Source organism: Capra hircus, chromosome 2, assembly GCF_001704415.2.
Source record: "Capra hircus breed San Clemente chromosome 2, ASM170441v1, whole genome shotgun sequence".
Taxonomy (NCBI): Eukaryota; Metazoa; Chordata; class Mammalia; order Artiodactyla; family Bovidae; genus Capra; species Capra hircus.
The window spans coordinates 17,874,892-17,897,749 of NC_030809.1; the positions used below are offsets into that span (position 1 = coordinate 17,874,892).

A 22,858-nucleotide genomic window follows, 5' to 3' on the forward strand; every position below is an offset into this window, starting at 1 on the left:
AAGATTTAATCACTACTTATGACATTTCTATGAGGCAGAGATTTAACTGTTCATAACTCCTCTGACCAAATTGGAGCTTCCCTGGTGGCTCAGAAGGTAAAGCATCTGCCTGCAATGTGGGAGACCCAGCTTCAATCCCTGGGTTGGAAAGATCCCCTGGAGAAAGAAATGGCACCCCACTCCAGTACTCTTGCCTGGAAAATCCCATGGATGGAGGAGCCTGGTAGGCTATAGTCCATGGAGTCACAAAGAGTCGGACACAACTGAGCAACTTCTGCTGGAATTAATGACGAGTACTTTCTTGACAGTAGAATATACTGATTACTGGCAGGACATTTCAGTGAAATATTTATACATGTTTTGTATATGCATATAGAACCATATGCCACAACCAACAGAGATACAGCCTTGTCTTTAGGTCCTGGTTATTAGAATGATCAAAACCTTGGCAACTGGGAACATCTTCCACTCGCTGTGTCAGTGCATTAGACAAGTTCTCACCCCAGTTCTTCCATAAACTGAGATCTGGGAATGGAAGTTTGTGGTAGAGGATATTTTCTTGATTTTTAAAGGTAGTTGGCATGCTTACTGTCATTTAAGTAAAGGTTTTCCTGATGACAAAATGGCAAGATTCAGATGCTTTTAATTGCTGTGTTTTATTCTATTGGCCACATGATTTCAGTATATTATATTTGAATTGAAGAAAATACACAGATATATGTGAATCAAGGATAAAATATGTTTAGAGCACTTGTTCTGCAAACTCTGTACTCCTTAAGGAAAGTAATACAAGATTCCTAAAGTCTCTGCAGTGAACTTAAGTCCTCAAAAAGAAATTGTTTAAATCTTCATAGTTTTTTTTAAGGTTTTAATTACAAATTATTTTCACCTTATCTTGAATGGTATGGCTGAATAGGAAAATACTTTTGTTTTTCCCCTTGGGAATGATTGCCTTTTAAATACAGCAATACAAGTAGTTTCATAGGCTTTGGCTTTTCATTGTTGGCTTTACAGACATTGCAGAAACGCTTCACTTTCTCCTGTGTGGTGCCTCCAATGGAAGTTGTCAGGAGCAGATTGATCTTGTTCCGCGAAGTCCTCAAGAACTGTATGAACTGACATCTCTGATTTGGTAAAGACTGGGCCAATAGTTAATAATAACTGGAGGGCATTTTGCTTTAGAGACCTGGTATTTACTGACCGCTTAGAAAGGTACTTATTAAAATTATTGCACCTTTTGTTTTCAGTGAACTTATGCCATGTTTACCAAAGGAAGGCATTTTTGCAGTTGATACCATGCTGAAGAAGGGCAATGCACAGAACACGGATGGGGCCATATGGCAGTGGCGGGATGACCGGGGCCTCTGGCACCCCTATAACAGGATAGACAGCCGGATCATTGAGGTAGTAGTTTCCTCGTACCGTTTAAATATGTCTTCTTTTGATGGAGCATGGGTGTAGGGCTGGAGTCGGGAGGGGGCATTTGGATGTAAATGTGCTTAGCGTGAAATTAACTCACGATTCTCTCATTTTGTCTCCTGAGAACAAGGTCCTCATTTCTGTTCAGGTCAGAAAACATGGTGTTCTAGTCCTGCTTCTGCTACTCACTACCTGATTGACTTGGAGCAAGTAATTTAAGTTCTTTGTTCCATGGTTTCCTCGTTTCTGAAAGGAAACACAGGAGGAGTTAGGCTACATGTCTCACAAAGTTCCTTCAGTCTCCTATCCAGAAGAAATCTCTCAAAAGCAAAGATTACATACAAGTAGCTGCTTTTCAGTATTTTTTAAAAGAGCAAAAATATGGAAAGAATTTAAATATCTAGCTCTAGGTGAATAAGTAAATTGTGGTATACACCTAAGCTTATATGTAGTACAGACCTTACTGGGATAAATTTTAATTACTTTCGACGTGATAGGCTATAAATGAAAACAAAATTATGTGACTCATGGAAACTCAGCAAAAGAATAATAGTAAAGGAAAGAAATATACCACGATATTTACAGTGATTTTTCTGTGAAGGTTTTATGTGTGATTTTATTCTTATTTCCATACTTCCATATTAAATTTGCATTGAAATATTTCAGAAATTTCTCAGTTCAGGAAAATGGTTGCCCTTATTATTTAGGAAGCATTAGTCACTGCATTATTTGAGATGCCATGCATCATTTACTAATGTTTTCATCTATAAGATACTCAAGTATTAATATATTTTCTAATTTTCAGCCTGTGTAATTAGAATGTTTTAGGACATTTACACATAGACTTTTTTTCTTTAAGGTATCTTCCACTAGTTTCTAAAAATGAATGTTTGGAAAACTTTGGAACCACTAATTTATGTTATAAAATCAAATTCTTATGACAGTATCTAAACTCAGGACCAGCTGTTCTGAGAAAGTCAGAGGTGAATAGTCTTCTGTAATTGTTAGCCTTACTTTATAAGCTGGTTGTGGTCTCTAATGCTGAGCATTCTTTTTAGCATTTTCCCAGTAATTGGATTTTCCCTGTTAGTTTACTCTCTGGTATTTTCTGAGAATCCTGACTTACATTCAACCAAGGAATTCCATAAAAATGTATATTTTGTCACTTCTTGAGGCTGTCTAAATCCAGTGTTAACTACGTTGTCTCATTTGAGATACATACTGTGTAATGCTTGCTACCCCTTGGGATTGTTTTTTCTATTTCCGGTTGTGTCCCTTTCGATCTTAGGGCATCATTTCAGTGTAAATGTCTTTTTTGATGACCTAAGAATAATTTTGTAGGATCATTTTGTTTAAAGAAGGATCTTGATGGGCTGCTAGGAATCCATGATGTAAATATATTTTAGTCTAAGAATTAGGTACCAAAAGTTATACCAAAGGATAACTGATTTTTTTTTCCTGTCAGCAATGTCTTTAAGGCCTTTTTAACACACATAGTATCTTCTCCATGTCAGCGATCCTGCATGACTGGATTTTACCTGTATTTGTCTCAGGGGACCTAATGGTTCTGGGGGTGTATATATGTATTTAATTTAAAATGGTTTATTGATTGAGTAAGTTTTGTCACATCCACACTATTAAAACTTCCACATTCTGTTACTTACTGTCTGAAACCTGATGAAACAAATATGTAAGTTAGCATTTATGGAGGTCCCCACTGTGTCTTGAGTTAATAAATTTCTCCATGTTTATATTCAAGGTTTCTCTCTCTTTGCTCTCAGGCAGCCCATCAGGTCGGTGAGGATGAGATAAGCTTGTCCACTCTGGGACGAGTTTATACTATTGATTTTAATTCTATGCAGCAAATCAATGAGGACACGGGAACAGCACGTGCCATTCAGAGAAAACCTAACCCCTTAGCCAATACTAACACTAGTAAGTACCTTTTGAGTCAAAAGTAGTACCATGTTGTCTAGTGAGTAGTGTTTGCAGTAACATATAATTGTTTTATTGAGTGTTTTTCTTAAATTGAGGTAGTTGCATGGTAGTAAATAGGTTTTTTTTTTGGTTTTATCATGTGCTTTAATTGGTAAATGAGCCAGCATGACTTGACTGGTATCTTCCCCCAAGATTTTCCTACTTTTGTGATTTGCAGTGTCCTGGACTCTGGTCAGAATTGTCCTGTGTGTTTTTCCCCACTTTCAGTTTTATTGAGATATAGTTGATACAGCAATGTGTAAATTTAAGACATACCACATAATGGTTTGACTCACATAGATCCTGAAACGATTACCACATTAGTTGGTTAGAGTGAAATCCATCTTCTCATACAGATACAAATTAAAGAAAGAGAAAAAAGATAATTTGGGTGGTAAGAAATTCTTAGCTTTCTCATGTAATATCAGCAGTGTTAATTATTTTTGTCATGCTGTGCATTACATCCCTAGTATTTGTCTATCTTGTGACCTTCTGACTGCCTTCATCCAGTCCCCCACCCCACCCCCAGTAATACTATGTTGAGTTTGGTATAATGGACTTACAACACTGTGTTAGTTCTTGTTACACAACATAGTGAGTTCAGTACTTCATGCATTTCAAAATAGTCACCACCATCAGTCTACTTATGATGTCACCAAAGGTATTACATAGTTATTGACTGTATTCCCCATGTTGTACATTTCATACTTGTGACTCATTTATTCTTCAACTGGAAGTTTGTACCCCTTAATCTTCCTCACTTGTTTCTTTCTTCCCTCCAACCCATTCGCCCTCCCCACCCCCCACCTTAGCAGTCACTAATTAGTTCTCTTCAGCCCAGGCAGTTTTTAAAATCTGATCTTTTTATTCCTATTCTACATTTAGATCCAGTCACACCCCATCAGATCAGTTCTTTCTAATCTTATGTTTTATACTTTCGCATCAAAATTCTCTTAATTCATGAGAATTTTTTTTACCCTCTAGTTTTTGCCATTTGTCTCCTTCTGGAGGGCTTTTGGTTCAGTGCTTTTGTAGTTCTAGCCCAGAATATAAGGGTCAGCATACTTTTAAGCAGGCCAGGCAGTCTGTATTCCGCTCTGCTCTTGTAGCCCCTACACAGCCATGCACAGTATGTAAACAAATGTAAGTGGTTGTGTTTCAGTAAAATTTATTTACAAAAATAAGTAGTGAGGTAGGTTAGGCCTTTGAACCATACGTTGCCAACCCCTGTTCTAGAGCTTTTCATCTGTTACCTTTCTCCTACATTTTACTCCCTTTAAGCCCAGTGACAGGTCATCTTTTTCCAGCTTCTTGCTGTATGTATAATGTGCTTAGTCACTTAGTCGTGTCCGACTCTTGCAACTCCATGGACTATAGCCTGCCAGTCTCCTCTGTCCATGGGGATCCTCCAGGCAAGAATACTGGAGTGGGTTGCCGTGTCCTCTTTCAGGGATCAAACCCAGGTTTCCCACATTGCAGGCTGAATTTTTACTGCCTGAACCACCAGGGAAGCCCAAGAATACTGGGGTGGGTAGCCTATCCCTTCTCCAGGGAATCTTCCTGACGCAGGAATTGAACCTGGGTCTCCTGCATTGCAGGTGGATTCTTTACCAGCTGAGCTACTTCTGCATACTCAATATTCATTTCTTCAGCTGCATTTATTTCTTACCAGTAGTTTTAACTGGTTAGTACTCAAATGTCCCCAACATTTTGTGAAACAGGTACTAGTGAAAATAAGAGGTACAGTGTCGTGCTACCTTGTGTTTTGCAGCTAGCTGGAAATAGTCAGTGGTTTTTAAAATTTTTTTAATTTTTAAATTTGTCTTAATGTTGTTTGGGGCATCTTTATAGACCCCAGTTGATTGCATTAGATAAGTTAATTTCCTTTATAGCATTGTACATCCACTTCAATTTTATGTTAGCTCGCTTTATTGTATTTCTGAAGCCTTTAAGATTTTACATTTTTTATTGCAGGTGGATATTCAGAGTTAAAGAAGGATGATGCTCGAGCACAGCTTATGAAAGAGGATCCGGAACTGGCTAAGTCTTTTATTAAGACATTATTTGGTGTTCTTTATGAAGTGTATAGTTCCTCAGCAGGACCTGCGGTCAGACATAAGTGCCTTAGAGCAATTCTTAGGATAATTTATTTCGCGGATGCCGAACTTCTAAAAGATGTCCTGAAAAACCATGCTGTTTCAAGGTGTGTGAAACCCAAGTCTCTGCAGTTAACTTCAGAAAATTTTAAAGCCATGTTATAGTATAAAATGCACGAAACAGTTAATCTGGAGTATCTGGCCCTTAGTTGTCTTTCTGTATTCACAGACACCTTCAATAAAAAATAGATAAATGGAAAAGTTGAGCATTTAAGAAAAATTCTTATTTTAGTGCACAGGTTTCAAAACTAAAATATTTTGCTCTCAAATTTAAAGTTGTGTGGCCAGCAGTAATTACCAGATTCAGGCAGATGTTTTATATACAAATTCTTTCTTTTTTTAGTCATATTGCTTCCATGCTATCAAGCCAAGACCTGAAGATAGTAGTTGGAGCCCTTCAGATGGCAGAGATCTTAATGCAGAAGTTACCTGATATTTTTAGTGTTTACTTCAGAAGAGAAGGTAATTCCGTTCATGATAATTAATTGATGGTTAATCTTTTAGTCTGAATATTATTTTAGTAGAATTATAGTTATAATCTGTGAAACAAAAATTGTTACTTTTATATAATTTACATGCTTCCAGCTTAAGTATGTATCATGCATCTTTTTAAAACCTTGTGTTACAATTATATGAGATTCACTTGTTAATTGATGAACATTTACTAAGTTTCAGTGATTTGAGTGTTTATGGCCTAGAAGCAATTTCTAACTTTTCTTTTTATGCTGGTAGCATACAGTTGCCCTAAAGATTCTTTGAAAAAGTCAGAGGTCACTTTCTCTCCCAAGGAATCCTGTTAATAGATCAGTACAGCTGTATATGGGATTATTTTTTACTTCATTGTGTAGATAATGAAATATTTTAAGACTTGGAATAATCTTCAGAATGCAATTTGTCTGGTCCTCTAATTTGAGGAATTTCAGTTTCGAAATCAGCCTTGGGGACATGGTATTTTAGCATTCTCTTCTTGAAAACCTGAAAGATGAAATTCACTCATTCAGGGTGTTTATCCTTTTTTAAACCTGCAAAGATAATAAAAGAAGTTCTTTCTCATCAACAGAAATCTCTTTATGGGTCTTGTGGTCTATCAGGTTACTTAGGTCTTGTGAGGATGCAGAAAATAATGGTGTTCTCCTGGCATGTAATACTTTGTCTTCAATCCCAGTTCTTTATGCTCATAATCACTTTTTCTTATGTGGGATTCATTTCTCTTTACATCTTGAGAATAAAATAGACACACTAGTGTAAAAATAATATTGAGTCAAATGGGAAGAAGTTCTCACTGTTTATTTTTAGCTCTGTTCAAATAATAATGGGTTTTCAAAAAATCCAACACTACATGTTTATATGAAATAGAAGGCAAGCTTTCTTCGTGTCCCAGAGGCAATAACTATGGTTAACAAACCAGATTTATGTACCTGTTCTGTGCTTACATAAACACTTGGTGTATATTCTTATTTTTAGCCTTAGGTTATCTTGCATTTTTATTTTGTTTTAGGTATTTTATGTTTGTTGTCATTTGCTTTTAGTTGCTTTATGATTTGAGAATTGGTATATGAATATGTATATGAGAATATGAGAGTCGGTCTTTTTTTTTCAGTGATGTTTTAAAAAACTTTTGATCCTATCAATCAACTATGCCATCAGATTGAATTTCCCACCCCCAAGTATTTGTATAGCATATACATGGTGAGGTATATGGAGATATCTAGATTGGTTCTCCCCCTTTGCATGTGGCTTGTCTCACTGTTCTTTGAGGTTCCATTTAAAGATCACTTGTTCGTAAACATCTACCCTGCCTCCTGAATTGTTAGATCTCCCTATGGTATGCTCCGGCAGCACTGTATTTTATTTCTCATAAGCAGTTCACTCTGTATTTTTAATTTCTTGTTATATCTTTCTCATTAGTTAGTAAGTGCCCTGAATACATTTTTCTTAGCCATGGCCATATTCTTAGTGCCTTGCTCACAGTCTGGGCATATGACGGTTGCAAATAATACTTGTGGAATGAATGCCTGAAGTTTGAATTCACTCAAAAATCTTTTTTTTTTTTTTAATATAAATAATCTGATGGAAAGTTGTGGACTCTTCACCAGAAAAATGTGAATGTTGTGAACATGTGAACACACACCTTTGTATTCTGTCTCCCTCCCCACCCCTCTCCAGCCCCATGTGCTTCCTCCCACAATCGAACCCCAAATATAAATCTCTGCCTTAATGGGTTATTGTTCCGTCTCCTCGTACACTTGCAGGGATGTGAAAATCTCCATCCTTCAATAGCTGGTGTTTTGTTTATTGGCAGTAGTGTTATTGCGATCTTGTCTCCTTGTAGCATTTGAAGTTAATAATTGTAGGTCCTTTTCTTATCTTTTGGCTATCCAGCCACAGGTGCACTGAAGTTTTGTAATTGTTTTTGATTCTTACAGTGGGTACTTTAAATTTCTGGTAGGACTTTATATGTGACCCCATTTAACATTTTGAGTATATTGGAAGGCCTCAGAAGAGACGTGTGTTCAGTCGCTAAGTCGCGTTTGACTCTGCGCCCCATGGACTGGAACATACCAGGTTCCAGTGAGTTTCCTTCACCGTCTCCCAGAGTTTGCTCAGATTCATGTTCATTGAGTTGGTGATGCTGTCTAACCATCTCATCCTCAATATAAGTATCTTTATTTAAATTTGAATTTACTTCCTTCTATTTTTTGGAGTCAGGTTGAAGACTCTGGCACCTCAATTATTTTCCTGTTTTGGTGTACTTTTTATTCATTCCTTGTGAATCAGCATCAATGTTTAGGGATCTTGTAATGGTGGGGAGGTAGTCCTGATTAACACACACTCTAACCTCTGTTCTATAAAGGTGTAATGCATCAAGTAAAACACTTAGCAGAATCTGAGTCATTGTTGACGAGTCCACCAAAGGCATGTACAAATGGGTCCGGATCCTTGGGGTCCACGCCATTGGTCAACAGTGGAACAGCCACGGCCGCCACCAATGCCTCGGCTGACCTGGGGTCCCCCAGCTTGCAGCACAGCAGAGACGATTCTCTAGACCTGAGCCCTCAAGGGTAAGTCAGAGTCTTGCAGTGACTCTTGTGCTCTTTGCTTGGAATTCTGCCCTGGTCTCTGAGTCGCTCCCATGGAAGTGAAGTGTGTAGGGCACTATAGAGAGTATACATTTTCCATTTTTTCATGTATGTTTTGCTAAGTATTTAATGAGAATGGGAAGAAAATTGAACACTTACTGAAAACCTGCTGTATTGAGCCATGTTTAGAAACCACAGTAGAGACATAGTATTTACATTGACCTCTAAGGGCACTAAAGCTCAGAGAAGCTAAGTGGCCTAATGTCTTGAACTTACTATAACGATGAAGGATTTGAGCCTCATTTCTGATACCATAATCATAATGATTATTTACTATATTATGTTGCATCATTATTACCAACTTTGAGACATCTAGATATTGATATAGTGAAAATATTAAAAATTGGAACTTTTAGAATATAAGAAAAGAACCTGATTTCCCATCTTTCTTTTACTGGCATATCGGAACTTTTGCTGTTAATAAAAGCTAATGAGAATTCTAAGAAAATTCTCTGCTTGAACCTCTTTTTTAATTCATTTGTTGCACTCTGTTGCTGAGAACGTTACCAGCCCTCATGTCGGTTACCATTTTGTACTGAAACAAATCACACTCTTAAAAGTGTTTTTGTTCCTTTGATGGAAGCTAAAAAGTCGATCTTGCTAAAGTGTATATTTAATAACTGGGGTCCAAAAATTTAATCTTATGAACTGCAAAGCTCAGAATCCTAGCTGCTCTTGGTGCCCCCTGGTGGCAGTTGTCCACCCTGATGTATATATGAGTTTTGAGAGTTCTGTGACTCCTGGTACAGTGTTATCTTAGGAAGCTGCTGGGTTTAAGTGGTACCATGTAATGGGCACAGTCCGGGGTTTTGGGACCTGGAGGTATTACCAGGGACCTTCCACCTTCCGTGTTGTCTAGTTGAAGTGTCTTGCCATTTTTCTCTCCCAGCCTTGCCCACCTCTCTCTTTCCTCACCAGCCCAGCTCTCTCCCCCAGCTGCTGTGGCAACCTGAGGTCTTTGCAGGGTTTTACTCTCTAGCATAGGCATGGTGCCTGAGCTCTAGCACAAGTGCTTAGTGAAATATGATGCAGCTCACAGAGATGCAATGCTCCTGAGCTACTTTAAATGAAGGAACTAGACTTGATTATAGGTTCTGACAGTCAGTGCTTCTAAGGAAACAGATATACTTTCAGAGAGAGACTTTCAGAGCTCTAAGTGATTGATTTCTCTTCTAATATGGTTTTAAATGAGAAGTTCATAAAAATTTGTAAATGGAATTAAGTTTATTCTTCAAAAGTTCACTTGTCCTAATTGTCAAGTATATTGATCACTCTATTAAGTGTTTTCAATAGACGTGTCAGATGTTGGAAGACTTTAAATTTTTTTTCCAGATTTTTCTTACTTGGATTATAATTTAACTGAACCATAACTTTTTTTATCATTTTCATCTTATGTAGTTTCGTTATTCTGTGAATGATAGTATAAACTATTTCTAAAGTTGTTAAATATAGTGAAAATAGTGCACAAAGCCATGTGTTGTATTTTATATATTCTAATTCAAATAGGTTGTTTACACTAGCACTCTACTACATTTGTTTCCAGATAACTGAATTTTTTATAAAAGTAGTTATAAATGCATTCATTTTGGATATTATTATCTTTGCACACCATGAAATTACTTTGGGTAATATTGGAAAGTATTTTGATAATGTTAACCTTAATGTGCTGTGATTATTATTTTACTTACTGTCATTTAGATTAGAGAAGAAAAAAGGTACTCAGGTTTAACATTCTTTTTCTGATTTAAGATTGCATGGTTCGTTCTTTGCTTTGTATATTTGTTTTATATACTTTATTTATGTACTGCATTTAACAGTGGAGTTTAACAAGGATTAATGAGATACTCTATTTGGTTTTCTTTTAGTAATTCAGTAGTCAAGGTATTTATATAGTTAGGTATTTTCTGAAGTAATCAATTTCTGTGTCTGTACACTTGTAGAACGTTGGTGCAGAGTTGGCATTAAATAATCACTAAATGGAAAATACTGTTACAACAGTAGTTTATAACACATTGTTTCTGCCATTTTGGCTTGCTTTTAAGTGAGTGATGATATTAGATGATGATAATTGCTAAACTTACCTCATGTTTTCCCATGTGATAGTCGATTAAGTGATGTTCTAAAGAGAAAACGACTGCCAAAACGAGGATCAAGAAGGCCAAAATATTCACCTCCAAGAGATGATGACAAAGTAGACAATCAAGGTAATTTGTGATGAAACCATGGGGAGGTGAAGGGAAAGGAACTAGCGGCTAAAGACACATGATTTATTTTTGCTGACAGCTTTGAATCATGCCTGAGTTTGCTGAATTCCCAGTGCTCTTAGTTCTTGTAGCTAATTAATCTTTTGAGCGGAAGTCTTAAAATTCTGTTGGTTTTCATCATTTACACTAAAATGATTTAAGTATTGTTCTCTCCATAGCTAAAAGCCCCACCACTACTCAGTCACCTAAGTCTTCTTTCCTGGCAAGCTTGAATCCAAAAACGTGGGGAAGGTTAAGCGCACAGTCTAATAGCAACAACATTGAACCAGCACGAACTGCAGGAGTTAGTGGTCTTGCCAGGGCCGCCTCAAAGGACACCATCTCCAATAATAGGTGAGGTGGGGGGATTCTGTGTTACTTCTGTTTCTAGATTAAGAAAAGCTTCATGTTATTCTAGTCAGTGTACCTATTACATAGAGATTGAAACATGGACACAGGCCTTTAATTTTTGCTCAGAGGTTGCATAGCTCCAGGATGGAGCAGATTCTCAGTTCTTGAGCCCGATGTCTGACTTTTTCTCATATTTTACAATTTCAACATGTCTAGTTGGGAGTTGTGTATGTTCAAAACCAAGCAAATAGATTTCCCTTTGAATTTGTTCCTTAGTTTTGTTCTGGAAAAGGGAAAGCTGACGTATTTTCTGAACGTACACATGCTCTTTTATAATAGCCCTCTTCTGCACTTCACAGTGGAACATAAGGATCTTAGAGCAGAGCCCTTTTTAGGAAATGTAAAACTGTCGGTTAAACCATTCACACCAATTTATGGCTTTAAAAAAATTATTCCTTTAAAATCCTCAAGGATTGTTTTGTTTGACTCTGGGTGTAAGATAGTGAAGTGAAGTGAAGTCGCTCAGTCGTGTCCGACTCTTTGCGACCCCATAGACTGCAGCCTACCAGGCTCCTCTGTCCATGAGATTTTCCAGGCAGTAGTACTGGAGTGGATTGCCATTTCCTTCTCCTGGGTGTAACATACCAACAGGGATTACTTCCTCTGCAAATAAGGAATTTTTAAAAAGCAAATTCCATTGGGAAAACAAGCTCTTTTTGTTTGGTTTGGTGAGTGGTTCTCAATTTCAGGTAGTAGAAATAAGCAAATATATTTCTGAAGTTACTAGAATTTGTTATTTGAACAGTGAGGTCTCAGTTGTCATAGCTTATTATGCACCAAATAGGTACATGTTTCTGGTCTATAGGAATATAAGGGACAGTGCAGATATGTCTATACCTTAGAAAACAGTCTTGGAAAATTGCTTTCAGGTTAACACTTAGAAACTGTTAGGTTGTAGTGTCCATAGATGTTAGAACTGGGTTTGTTTTTTTTTTTTTTGGTCTTCATGTAGTGACATGAAATGTATTTTAAGTATTAACTGTGCATTTCTCTAGGTATAAGCCCATTTTCAAACTGAAACTTAAGTGAATGTAGAATCTAGATTTACTAGTCTATAAACATAGGCCAAAAAAGAATTTTAAATGTAGCAGCTATCTGCCTTTGACCAGAAGTTATAATTGAAAACTTTTCTATGTACACTGAGTTTTTAATATCTTTTTCCTTCTTGCAGAGAAAAAATCAAAGGTTGGATTAAAGAGCAGGCACATAAATTTGTAGAGCGTTACTTCAGTTCTGAGAACATGGATGGAAGCAACCCTGCATTGAATGTCCTTCAGAGACTTTGTGCTGCGACCGAACAACTCAACCTCCAGGTACCGCAGCCAGTGCACCTAGCTGCTTCTCTGGACTCTTCCATCTGGCTCCTCCTTGCCTTGGTGACCCTAGATTTCCCTGGATTTATTTGTCTTAGAGCAACTTTTCTAACCAGACCTGCTCCTTTGGCGCTGACGTTTCTTTAACTTGTCTCTTGACTTCCGTGCTTCCTCATCGTATCATTAAGTGTGCTAGACATCTGGTCTTTGGCATTTCTCTCCCTCACCTTCCAGATCTCTTAACAAATAAAGTGTCCCTCAGGCACATCTCTCCTATCAGGTGTCTCCAGCTACAGGTACTAGCCTATGTTTACAGACTAGTAAATCCAGATTCCACATTAGACCACTTAAGTTTCAGTTTGAAAATGGGCTAAGATATACTTAGAGACATGCACAGTTAATACTTAAAATATGTTTCTTGTCACTACATGAAGACCAAAAAAAAAAAAACCAGTTCTAATGCCTATGAACTCTATAACCGAGCAGTTTCCTAAGTGAAGGAGAAGCCCCTCCTTCACCGCTCTTTACCTGTGCCCTAAGAGTGCTCAGAAAGGGTAGAGGTGTCATAAACCTTTTGTGTTTCATCTGATCCTTTTTCCATTTTTGATGTACTTTGATCTCTGTGAGTAGCATATGTTTTCTAAGAAGTTGTCTTATTTCATTAAGTCTTCAAATGTACTGTAAAGCCACACCTTAAACTCTTGTTCTGTCTTTTCATTTTGGTATTATATCTCTGTTCCTCCAATTTGCTTTCTCATCCTTTGTCTTTTTTTTTTTTTCTTTAATACAACTACACTGGTTAAATGTGAAGTTTTGTTGTTTTTTTTTTTTAATGTCAGAATGGACACTGGTTTTCTGTCATGAAATAATAACATTTTGTGAATGTGTGTGTTTGTAAGATATTGTTTTTCAAGGATCTACCAAGTATGTACCACTTGGCCCTGATTTCTTTTTTAAAGGTGTTTAAGTATCAGGTTGCTTTGGTGGAAATAAGAATTGTGTACTTATTAAGGACTCTCTAAATCAGTGAATACTGTTTTCATCTCTTTCAGGTGGATGGTGGAGCTGAGTGCCTTGTAGAAATCCGTAGCATAGTCTCAGAGTCCGATGTTTCATCATTTGAAATCCAACACAGTGGATTTGTGAAGCAGCTGTTGCTTTATTTGACATCTAAAAGTGAAAAGGACGCTGTAAGCAGAGAGATCAGATTAAAGAGATTCCTTCATGTATTTTTTTCTTCTCCGGTAAGTTACCTAATAATCATGCCTGTGTGTCTTTATTTTGAGAGTAATTTTTTACTCAAGCAAGTATTTTCATCCCAGGAGTAATTTCTAATATTTCTTGGTCAAGATACTGAGGTAAAGGTTTTAACTTGGATATTATACACATATGGATTCCTTGGTCTTTTATGCGTTAGGTAAACAGTAACACAACAAAATGGTGAAGCAAGTGCCTATGCTGTGATTGATGTATCTTGATTCTGTGTTTTTGTGTAAGACAGACCATTAATTGTTTGGGCCTCCCTGGTAGCTTGGGCTTCCCTGGTGGCTCAGATGGTAAAGAATCCACCTGCAATGTGGGAGACCCAGGTTTGATCCCTGGGTTGGGAATATCCCCTGGAGAAGGAAAGGGCAATCCACTCATTTTCTGGCCTGGAGAATTCCATGGACTGTATATTCCATGCGGTCTCAAAGAGTCAGACACGACTGAGCAACTTTCACTTTCACTTCCTGATAGCTCAGATGGTAGAGTCTGCCTGCAATGTGGAAGGACCCAGGTTCGATCCCTGGGTCAGGAAGATCCCCTGGAGAAGGATATGCCAACCCACTCCAGTATTCTTGTCCTGAAAAATCCCATGGATGGAGGAGCCTGACGGGCTACAGTCCATGGGGTCACAAAGCATAGGACACATCTGAGCAACTAACACGACTAACAGTTGTGAATGTATTTGATTCTCAATATCTGTTTTTGAGCATATTGCAGTTTTCAGTATATTTTTTAATAGAAATATGGTAGACATCATCTATAGGCGTAAGATAAAGTATATGTAAACATTTCTATTTTGTATGTAAGACACAGAACTAACAATTTCATTGAGGAATGGTTGATCACCATTTATAATGTGGATCATAAGACCAGAAGCCACAGAGCAGCTTCACTTTCTTCACTCTCAGTGAGTGAAAGCAAAAGAGTAACCTGGACACTGGTAACTTAACACCATTCTACTTGTTCATAATGGCTTAACAGAAGGCGATTCTCTGGATCGACTGTGTAATAGGGCTAAGGACAGCTCACTTGTGTGTGAGTGAAACTCACCGTGTCTGGTCATTGTTTGCAGGCGTTGCTTGCATTATTTTAACTTGTTCCACGACCTAAAGTAGAATTGATAATTATTCGTGACTCATTAGCTGTATAGTTAATACTGGATATAGTTTTATACCATGCTAAAATTATGTACAGTCTGTAATCACTTACCGGAAATTCCTTGGGGCTGGATGGGTTTCATGAGTTTTGCCATACAGTACATACACCACTTATTATCTGATAATCCCCAGTCGATTCTGAATAGTACTCCATATACATTAAGTATTTTTGCAACAAAACATATGAATATTCCTACTAAATAAAGGTAAATAAAGACTTCAAACAGCCATGTATCTGTCTGGGTCAGATTTTGCCACCAAATGAGTAGTGTTTTCAAGCCTTTTGGACTTAGGAATTGTGAATACGGGATTGTGTGCCTATATGAAAAGTGTGTTTATTGAAATAATTTATTTGGAAGCATTGTTCCAGCTAAATCCATCACAAAAAAATACAATAGAGTAAGTCTTTTATAAAACTGCCTATTAAGTATTATTGAGTGGTTCCATTTCATGAGGCCTTGCTTAACCTGTTGGTTTATTTATAACTTTAGCTTCCTGGAGAAGAGCCCATTGAACGAGTAGAACCAGTGGGTAATGCACCTTTGTTGGCATTAGTTCACAAAATGAACAACTGCCTCAGCCAGATGGAACAATTTCCAGTCAAAGTGCATGACTTTCCCAGTGGAAATGGGACAGGAGGCAGGTAAGGATCCTTGCCTAGGTGTGCTCTTGCCACTGGATTTTATACTTTTGTTGAGGTAAAGTGGCAGGAGGTCTCGTGACATCTTGGTCTGCTTAAAGAACACTCATTATAAGGACTGAGGAGATTAAATATTCTAATATGTGAATCAAATAACTTTTATTCCTAAAATCATACCCTCTATCTTAAATATGTTTTGAAAATATGAAGCCAACTTGTGTTGGCAAGTTACAATAGGCTTAGTTTTCCTTAAATTTAGGCTTAGTTTCCTTAAATTGATGTACTTTAATGTATAAAGCTTTTCTCCAAGAAGTTTGTAGTTACAGATGACAAAATGATTACATTCTGTGTAATAGTGTGATTTCATATGTGATCCAAGTGGTTATAACTTTGCGTTTTAATGGGTTTTGACGAATAAATGTTTATTTTTTCCCATAATGTAGTAGCTTTACAGGACTCAAGTATAGAAAGAATACATTAAATTCCTTGATGTGTTTTTACAGAATGTTACAAGCTTCCTGGAATATTATGGCTAGCAGCCTGAAAAAGTTTTAAAAAATTAGTTTGGTTTTAAAAAATATAGTCTGGTGTGTCATAAAGATATTTAAAGTTTTGACTGAATTAAAACGGTATGCAATATTGAATAATGAAGTGATCAGTGTTGTCTAGGTTTTTTCCTGCTTTGAAACTTAATGTATAGAGTGGTATTTAATTTTGATTATTAAACTGCCCTGGAAGATTTTTATGAACTAAAGGGGTACTTTCTAATACATACATGAGAAAACCATAATGTTTTTCATTTTTATCTGAATTTGTGTAAAGTATGTATGTTTGCATATGTATGTATCAGTATAATGGAATATTCTTTCCAATACCCCTATTTGCATGCCTTATCAAACCTCTTAGCTGCGTTTTAAACTCCTCTGTATTTTACTCTTGCCAGACCTTTTCAGAAATGAGTAATTAAATATCATTACCAGGTCTAGACTGATGTAGCTGTCAAACTGCTTCACTCAAAAGACTGTAGCAAAGTAAAATGTAAAGGTTAGTTTTTAAAGTAATTTTGTAGCTGAAATCGTCAAAAGCAAAAAATGAGGGTTTATTGTTTGTTTTTAAATAAAGAGGACTTAGTAGGTAATGGCAAAATATTGCAGAAATGAGCATGCCCAAATGGTTCAGGAATTTTTATCTTGGGGAAATAATTCCTTCTCAGTGGTGAGGTATTTCTGCTCACATAGATTCATTGTGGGACAGAGATGAAATGTTGATTGAATGTTCTCATATGCATGTGTACATATCCTCTTCTATGATAAGTCTTTTCCAATAACTTGGAATTGCTGGCTGTACTATTTACATAGTTACTTTGTGCCTCAGGAAAATGCAGAGTTTGTATTATCATGCTTTTATTTTAATTAATGTATGCTGATTTTGAAAATAATAGAATAACTCTTTTTCACAAATTATCTTGAGCTTCTCTCTCAACAGAGGATCACAGGCTTTAAAATTTTTCAACACACATCAGTTAAAGTGCCAGTTACAAAGACATCCAGACTGTGCAAATGTGAAGCAGTGGAAAGGTGGACCTGTCAAGATTGACCCCCTGGCTTTGGTGCAGGCTATTGAGAGATACCTTGTAGTTAGAGGTACTTTCTATATATGTATCTTGTGTGTTTATGTGTACATTTGGGATGAAATTAACATTAAGGGATATATACATTATCTCCCTATTCATTGCTGTGTTTGTCAAAACCTAGCATCAAGAACTTGGGTGCTCATTACTTATTTTATATGTAGTATTTAGAAACGTTAAATTTTTTTAGGGGTTGACTGCTCACTTGGATGACTGGGTGGGTGATGGGTTAATTTATGCTGGTGTAATAGAAATGACAGTTTGTAATGTAATGTAATAGAAGTGACATTTTGTACCTGACAGTTTTCTTAGATCTTTCTGCTTTGTAGATCAAAGTGTAATATACATGTTTTTCCAAGAATGATTAGATCAAAACGTAATATACATGTTTTTCTAGGAGTATGTTAGTTTAACAAGTGTATATATAGGTTTTTCTTTGCCACCCAAAATTGCCAGGAATTTAACAGACTTCTTGGGTCCTTAGGGTATGGAAGAGTAAGAGAAGATGACGAAGACAGTGACGACGATGGCTCTGATGAGGAAATAGACGAATCTCTGGTAGGGTGCTATTCCCACCATGTTTTAATGTGTAGAGTTCAGGGCCGATAGCTTAAATGGATTTTGTTTTTGCTCTGTTTAGGCCGCTCAGTTCTTAAATTCTGGAAATGTGAGACACAGGCTACAGTTTTACATCGGAGAGCATTTGCTACCGTATAACATGACTGTGTATCAGGCAGTACGGCAGTTCAGTATACAGGCTGAAGATGAACGGGAGTCCACGGATGATGAGAGCAATCCTCTAGGAAGAGCTGGCATTTGGACGAAAACTCATACAATATGGCAAGTCTGAAAATGACTGGTTTTTCATCAACAGTGTTCATGTGTTTTGGAATTCCTATTACTGGCTGGCTTGCATAAGGAGAGAATGGACTCTAAATTCTGTAGTTTGTTATTAAAAGCCACTTTCAGCATTCCATCGTGTGTGTGTGTGCGCATTCCATCTTTGAGTGTTTGTGTGTGTGTGTGTGTGTGTGTGTGTGTGTTAGCTTCCTCATTAAATTTACATGAAAATGTGTTTGGGCAATAAATAATCATAACTTGTCTCTACTTTAATAGTAGCTTCAAGCCTTTAAATAAGTCAAAAAAGAACATACGATGATATTCCTGTAGGTAGTAGGAAGTTTGGCACCTGTTATCCCTTAGAGGCATTTGGGTGTAATTTCCTACATTGCTGATGAATATCTGCGTACTCATTGAAAGAGAGTAATTCTTCCCAGAACCAGCCCTTGGAGTTGGCCCCTCCTAGGATGGTGGTCTCAGGGGGTCTTTTCTAGGAAGCAGTCCCACTGACATTTGTCCAAATCCACAACTAGGGAGACTGTGGCTAGATACCAGAGAATTGTTCTGGTAACTGTGTAATCAGTGGCTTGCACTTTGGCCTTGGAGAATAACTTGCAGTTTTAAAACCTACTTTTGGTTTTCGTACTCTGTTACTTTAGGTACAAACCTGTGCGAGAGGACGAAGAAAGTAATAAAGATTGTGTTGGTGGTAAAAGAGGAAGAGCCCAGACAGCTCCAACAAAAACTTCCCCTAGAAATGCAAAAAAGCATGATGAGCTGTGGAATGGTGAGCAATGCCGACAGGGCAGTGGACTGCCACTGGCCATGGGGCAGTAGACTTCCTGCCCTCAAGGTTTTAACAGTGTTTTATATCTAGTAGTAGAAGCTTTACGTATAATTTATAAAGATATAAATTACTACAAACACTTGGTTGCTTTAAATTGAACCGTATGAAACCTTATCTTCAGAGAATATTGGGAAAAACTTTTTCATGAAATCAAAAGCAAATTTCATTAGTAGAACATATTCACTAAAGAAGAGACTAGTCATTGGCAGGGTGTCCCTTAGCTTTTATTGTTACTCGTTATAATAGTAAGATCTAACAGTTAATATAAGGAATAGAAAGTTTTGCCAGATTATAAAATGATTACCGAAAGTAGTTGACATCTCCCAGTTGACTTACCTTCCTTTGTAATATTTCCTTCCAGTCTGATTTTGCTCATTTCCCGCCCTTTTTTAATATGATGGTAACCATGCCTTACTGATAGGCCGCTTTCCTAGGGGACCACTCCCTATCAGGGGTTTCCAGTCACTGGTGATGTTGAAATTTCCCTGGTCCACAGAAATAAGTGATCATAGCGGTTTTGTTTTTCATAGAACTAAGTTTTTTTCAACATAAGAAGGTCTTTATTTTGAGATATTTATCTCTGTGCTTTCAATATTAAAAAATTGCCCTTTTATGCAGTGATCATGTTGTACTTTTTAATTTCTTGGCTTGGTAAAAGTAAGTGATAACAGCTCAATCTTTTTTTTTTAATTGCTATTACTTTGTGAGATCTAACAGCAAAGGAATCTCAGCTCCTACTTGAAACTGTCACACTGTTTTATATGGTCATTTAAAACTGGATATTAAAAAATGCAGGAAATACCTATAACTGAATATAAATATTTTGTCTTTACTCCTCTGTGGCCATTTTCTTCTTAACTGTTTTTCTAGTGTAAAGAGGAAATGCAAAGGAGTCAGTTTTTCTCCTCTACAGTGTATTTGTATGAGAGGAAAAGTGGAATTTCCCTAAGCCTGGATGATTTATCTCTAAGATAAGGAGGAAGAAATGTTTAAGCTATCAGTACTTACTAATAAGATACTGAGCGTTAAACCTTAATCACTTGTGGTCGCTGTTTTAGGCACCATGAGATGATGCTGGCTCCATTAGCTACAACTTTCTAACTTTGATCAGCACTTAACTTTGAATTCTTGCCCTCTAGATGGAGTGTGCCCGTCCGTATCAAATCCTTTAGAAGTTTACCTCATACCCACAGCACCCGAAAATATAACTTTTGAAGACCCGTCATTAGATGTGATTCTTCTTTTAAGAGTTTTACACGCCGTCAGTAGATATTGGTATTACTTGTATGATGTGAGTAATGCTGTCTCCTTTTGAAGTTTTCCTGTTGTATTGTCATAACACGTTATCTCTTAGTTTCCGTCTAGTGGTTGATCAATTTCCTGTTGTACTAGAAAGAAAAACAGTGATTCAGCCAAAGAGCGGGAATCCCAGCCCATTGACTTGCAGTGTACTTGTCAGTGGGAGCTTCTCCCTCCCTGCTCCCACCCCATGTTCTTGGATTAGTTTTCTTGTCAGACTCATAAATTATTCTCTAGCTATAATTTGTCAAATCAAGCAAAAAGTAAAAATTGAACATTAATTTATTGTAATTAAATCTTTAGGTACGTTTAGCTTAAAGTCCATTTATTCAAGATGTATATGAGGTCAGGCAAAAGTTGAATGCTGTCTTCAAAACGTAAAAATAATGGAGGGAAGAATGAAGGGGAGTTGGCCTTGCTTGAAACATCAGCTGGTGTGTCCATGGCTGAGCTAGCGCCAGTGGCCTGTGGGGGTTGGGATGTTTCAGCTATGCAATATTGTAAAAATTGTTGTTTGGGTTGGGACATACCAATGAGAAGCTGTATGTTAGAAGCCAGCAGGGGATACCTAAGCACACTGTATGTATTTGGGGATAAAGGAGACGATCAGAAACGTAATCTTCATGTTTTACTGCATAATAGACTCTTTTTTTTTTTCCAGAATGCAATGTGCAAGGAGATTATTCCAACTAGTGAATTTATTAACAGTAAGTTGACAGCAAAAGCAAATAGGCAGCTTCAAGATCCTTTAGTAATCATGACAGGAAACATCCCTACATGGCTCACTGAACTAGGAAAAACCTGGTAAGACAATCACTTCTGTCCTGGTGGGCTTGAGAGTGTTACCATTTGTGTTGGTCTCCACATAATTTGTTACAAAAGCATAGTCTTCGGTGAGCCTATTTAATGGTGTCACTTTAGTGGCCAGACAGGGTGAACTGGGGCCAGTCCTGGGTCTACTTGATAGTGTCTTCATATGTGAAATAGGAAAGAACAGAAGGATATTTGACCGAAGAGATTAGACTGTCTTCCATCATAAAATTGCAAAACAAAGGTGGAGTTGGTTGATTCTCCAAGCCTCTTTGGGTCCAGACCTACATTCTCAGAGACAATAGGACTACACTGGTGAATACAGTAACCACAGCCACATGTGGCTGTATTTACATTTAGATGAATTAAAATGAAAGAAAATTGAGTTTTCTAGTCACACTCTCCACATCCTTGCCTGAATTTCCTTATTGGACATGATGGATACTGAAGGTTTAAGTGAAGTCGCTCAGTGATGGATACTGAATGTTTAAGTGAAGTCGCTCAGTCATGTCTGACTCTTTGCAATCCCATGGACTGTAGTCTACCAGGCTTCTCTGTCCATGGGATTTTCCAGGCAAGAGTACTGGAGTAGGTTACCATTTCCTTCTCCAGGGGATCTTCCTGACCCAGGGATCAAACCCAGGTCTCCTGAATTGCAGGCAGACGCTTTACCCTCTGAGCCACCAGGGAAGCCCTAAGAAATGCTCTTGGCAGCTCTGTGTCAAGATCTTCCAAAATCGTGTATCAGTAGCAAGGCCTGTGTTTCAGTAGCGTTCATTTTTTTAAAAACCACCAGCTGCCTTTTGGCAGTTTTGAGTGACTTGACAAATGCAGAAACTAAGAGGAAAATCATAAGTTTAGTAAAACCATTACTTGTGTGTGTATGGTGGAATGGGGTGGGCTGGTAACCTGGTGAAGTGGTGATTATATTTTAAAATTTAGTCTTCCCTAATCATGTTATACATATTTACTAAGAGATTGTTGGGTAGATTTAAGATTATCTTGGATGGACTTGATCTTTGTGGTTGAATTTCAGATTTCATAGTGAATGGCTGCTCAATGTATTATTACTAAATCACTTAGTTCAGGCAAGAATTATGAAAATTATTCAAAATTAGTTTGAGTAGACCACTTTTATTGATTACATTTTAATTATTAATCTGTATCATATCAAAAGTTGTTTCTGAGATAGGATTTTTAAGTGAGTTCTGATTCTAATTCAGTTAATAAATTTATACCGCATCTTTTTACAGCCCATTTTTCTTCCCTTTTGATACCCGGCAAATGCTTTTCTATGTAACTGCATTTGATCGGGACCGAGCAATGCAAAGATTACTTGATACCAACCCAGAGATCAACCAGTCTGATTCTCAAGATAGCAGAGTTGCACCTAGATTGGACAGGAAAAAAGTAAGTTTCTCCCATAAGTATTTAAAGTTAAGCCATACTGAGCTTTTAAAATAGTGGGAAAACTACACGTGTGATGCATCTAATTCTCCCTGTTGGTTTAGAGACTTGAGTTCAGTTGCTCAGTCATGTTCGACTATTTGCAGCACAATGGACTGCAGCAAGCCAGGCTTCCCTGTCATGTCACCAGTTCCCAGAGCTTACTCAAACTCATGTCCATCGAGTCAGTGATGCCATCCAACCATCTCATCCTCTGTCGTCCCCTTCCCCTCCTGCCTTCAGTCTTTCGCAGCATCAGGATCT

General features: G+C 37.4%; 1 protein-coding gene across 10 annotated transcripts in view; it reads left to right on the forward strand.

Annotated features, from left to right (window-relative positions):
- Positions 1-22,858, forward strand: part of TRIP12 (thyroid hormone receptor interactor 12) — a 153,377-nt gene that overhangs the window by 111,677 nt on the left and 18,842 nt on the right. For 4 of the 10 annotated variants that reach the window (XM_018058566.1, XM_018058606.1, XM_018058613.1 and 1 more), the window contains 18 exons: positions 1,015-1,132; positions 1,248-1,407; positions 3,201-3,354; positions 5,371-5,599; positions 5,896-6,014; positions 8,407-8,614; positions 10,796-10,896; positions 11,115-11,289; positions 12,518-12,659; positions 13,712-13,903; positions 15,574-15,725; positions 17,193-17,365; positions 17,837-17,910; positions 17,993-18,192; positions 18,852-18,979; positions 20,179-20,330; positions 21,000-21,142; positions 22,402-22,558. In XM_018058566.1, coding sequence (XP_017914055.1) covers positions 1,015-1,132; positions 1,248-1,407; positions 3,201-3,354; positions 5,371-5,599; positions 5,896-6,014; positions 8,407-8,614; positions 10,796-10,896; positions 11,115-11,289; positions 12,518-12,659; positions 13,712-13,903; positions 15,574-15,725; positions 17,193-17,365; positions 17,837-17,910; positions 17,993-18,192; positions 18,852-18,979; positions 20,179-20,330; positions 21,000-21,142; positions 22,402-22,558 — 2,777 coding nt within the window. The remainder of the gene's footprint in view (positions 1-1,014; positions 1,133-1,247; positions 1,408-3,200; positions 3,355-5,370; positions 5,600-5,895; positions 6,015-8,406; positions 8,615-10,795; positions 10,897-11,114; positions 11,290-12,517; positions 12,660-13,711; positions 13,904-15,573; positions 15,726-17,192; positions 17,366-17,836; positions 17,911-17,992; positions 18,193-18,851; positions 18,980-20,178; positions 20,331-20,999; positions 21,143-22,401; positions 22,559-22,858) is intronic. The other 6 variants (XM_018058577.1, XM_018058624.1, XM_018058635.1 and 3 more) reach the window with 4 other exon arrangements.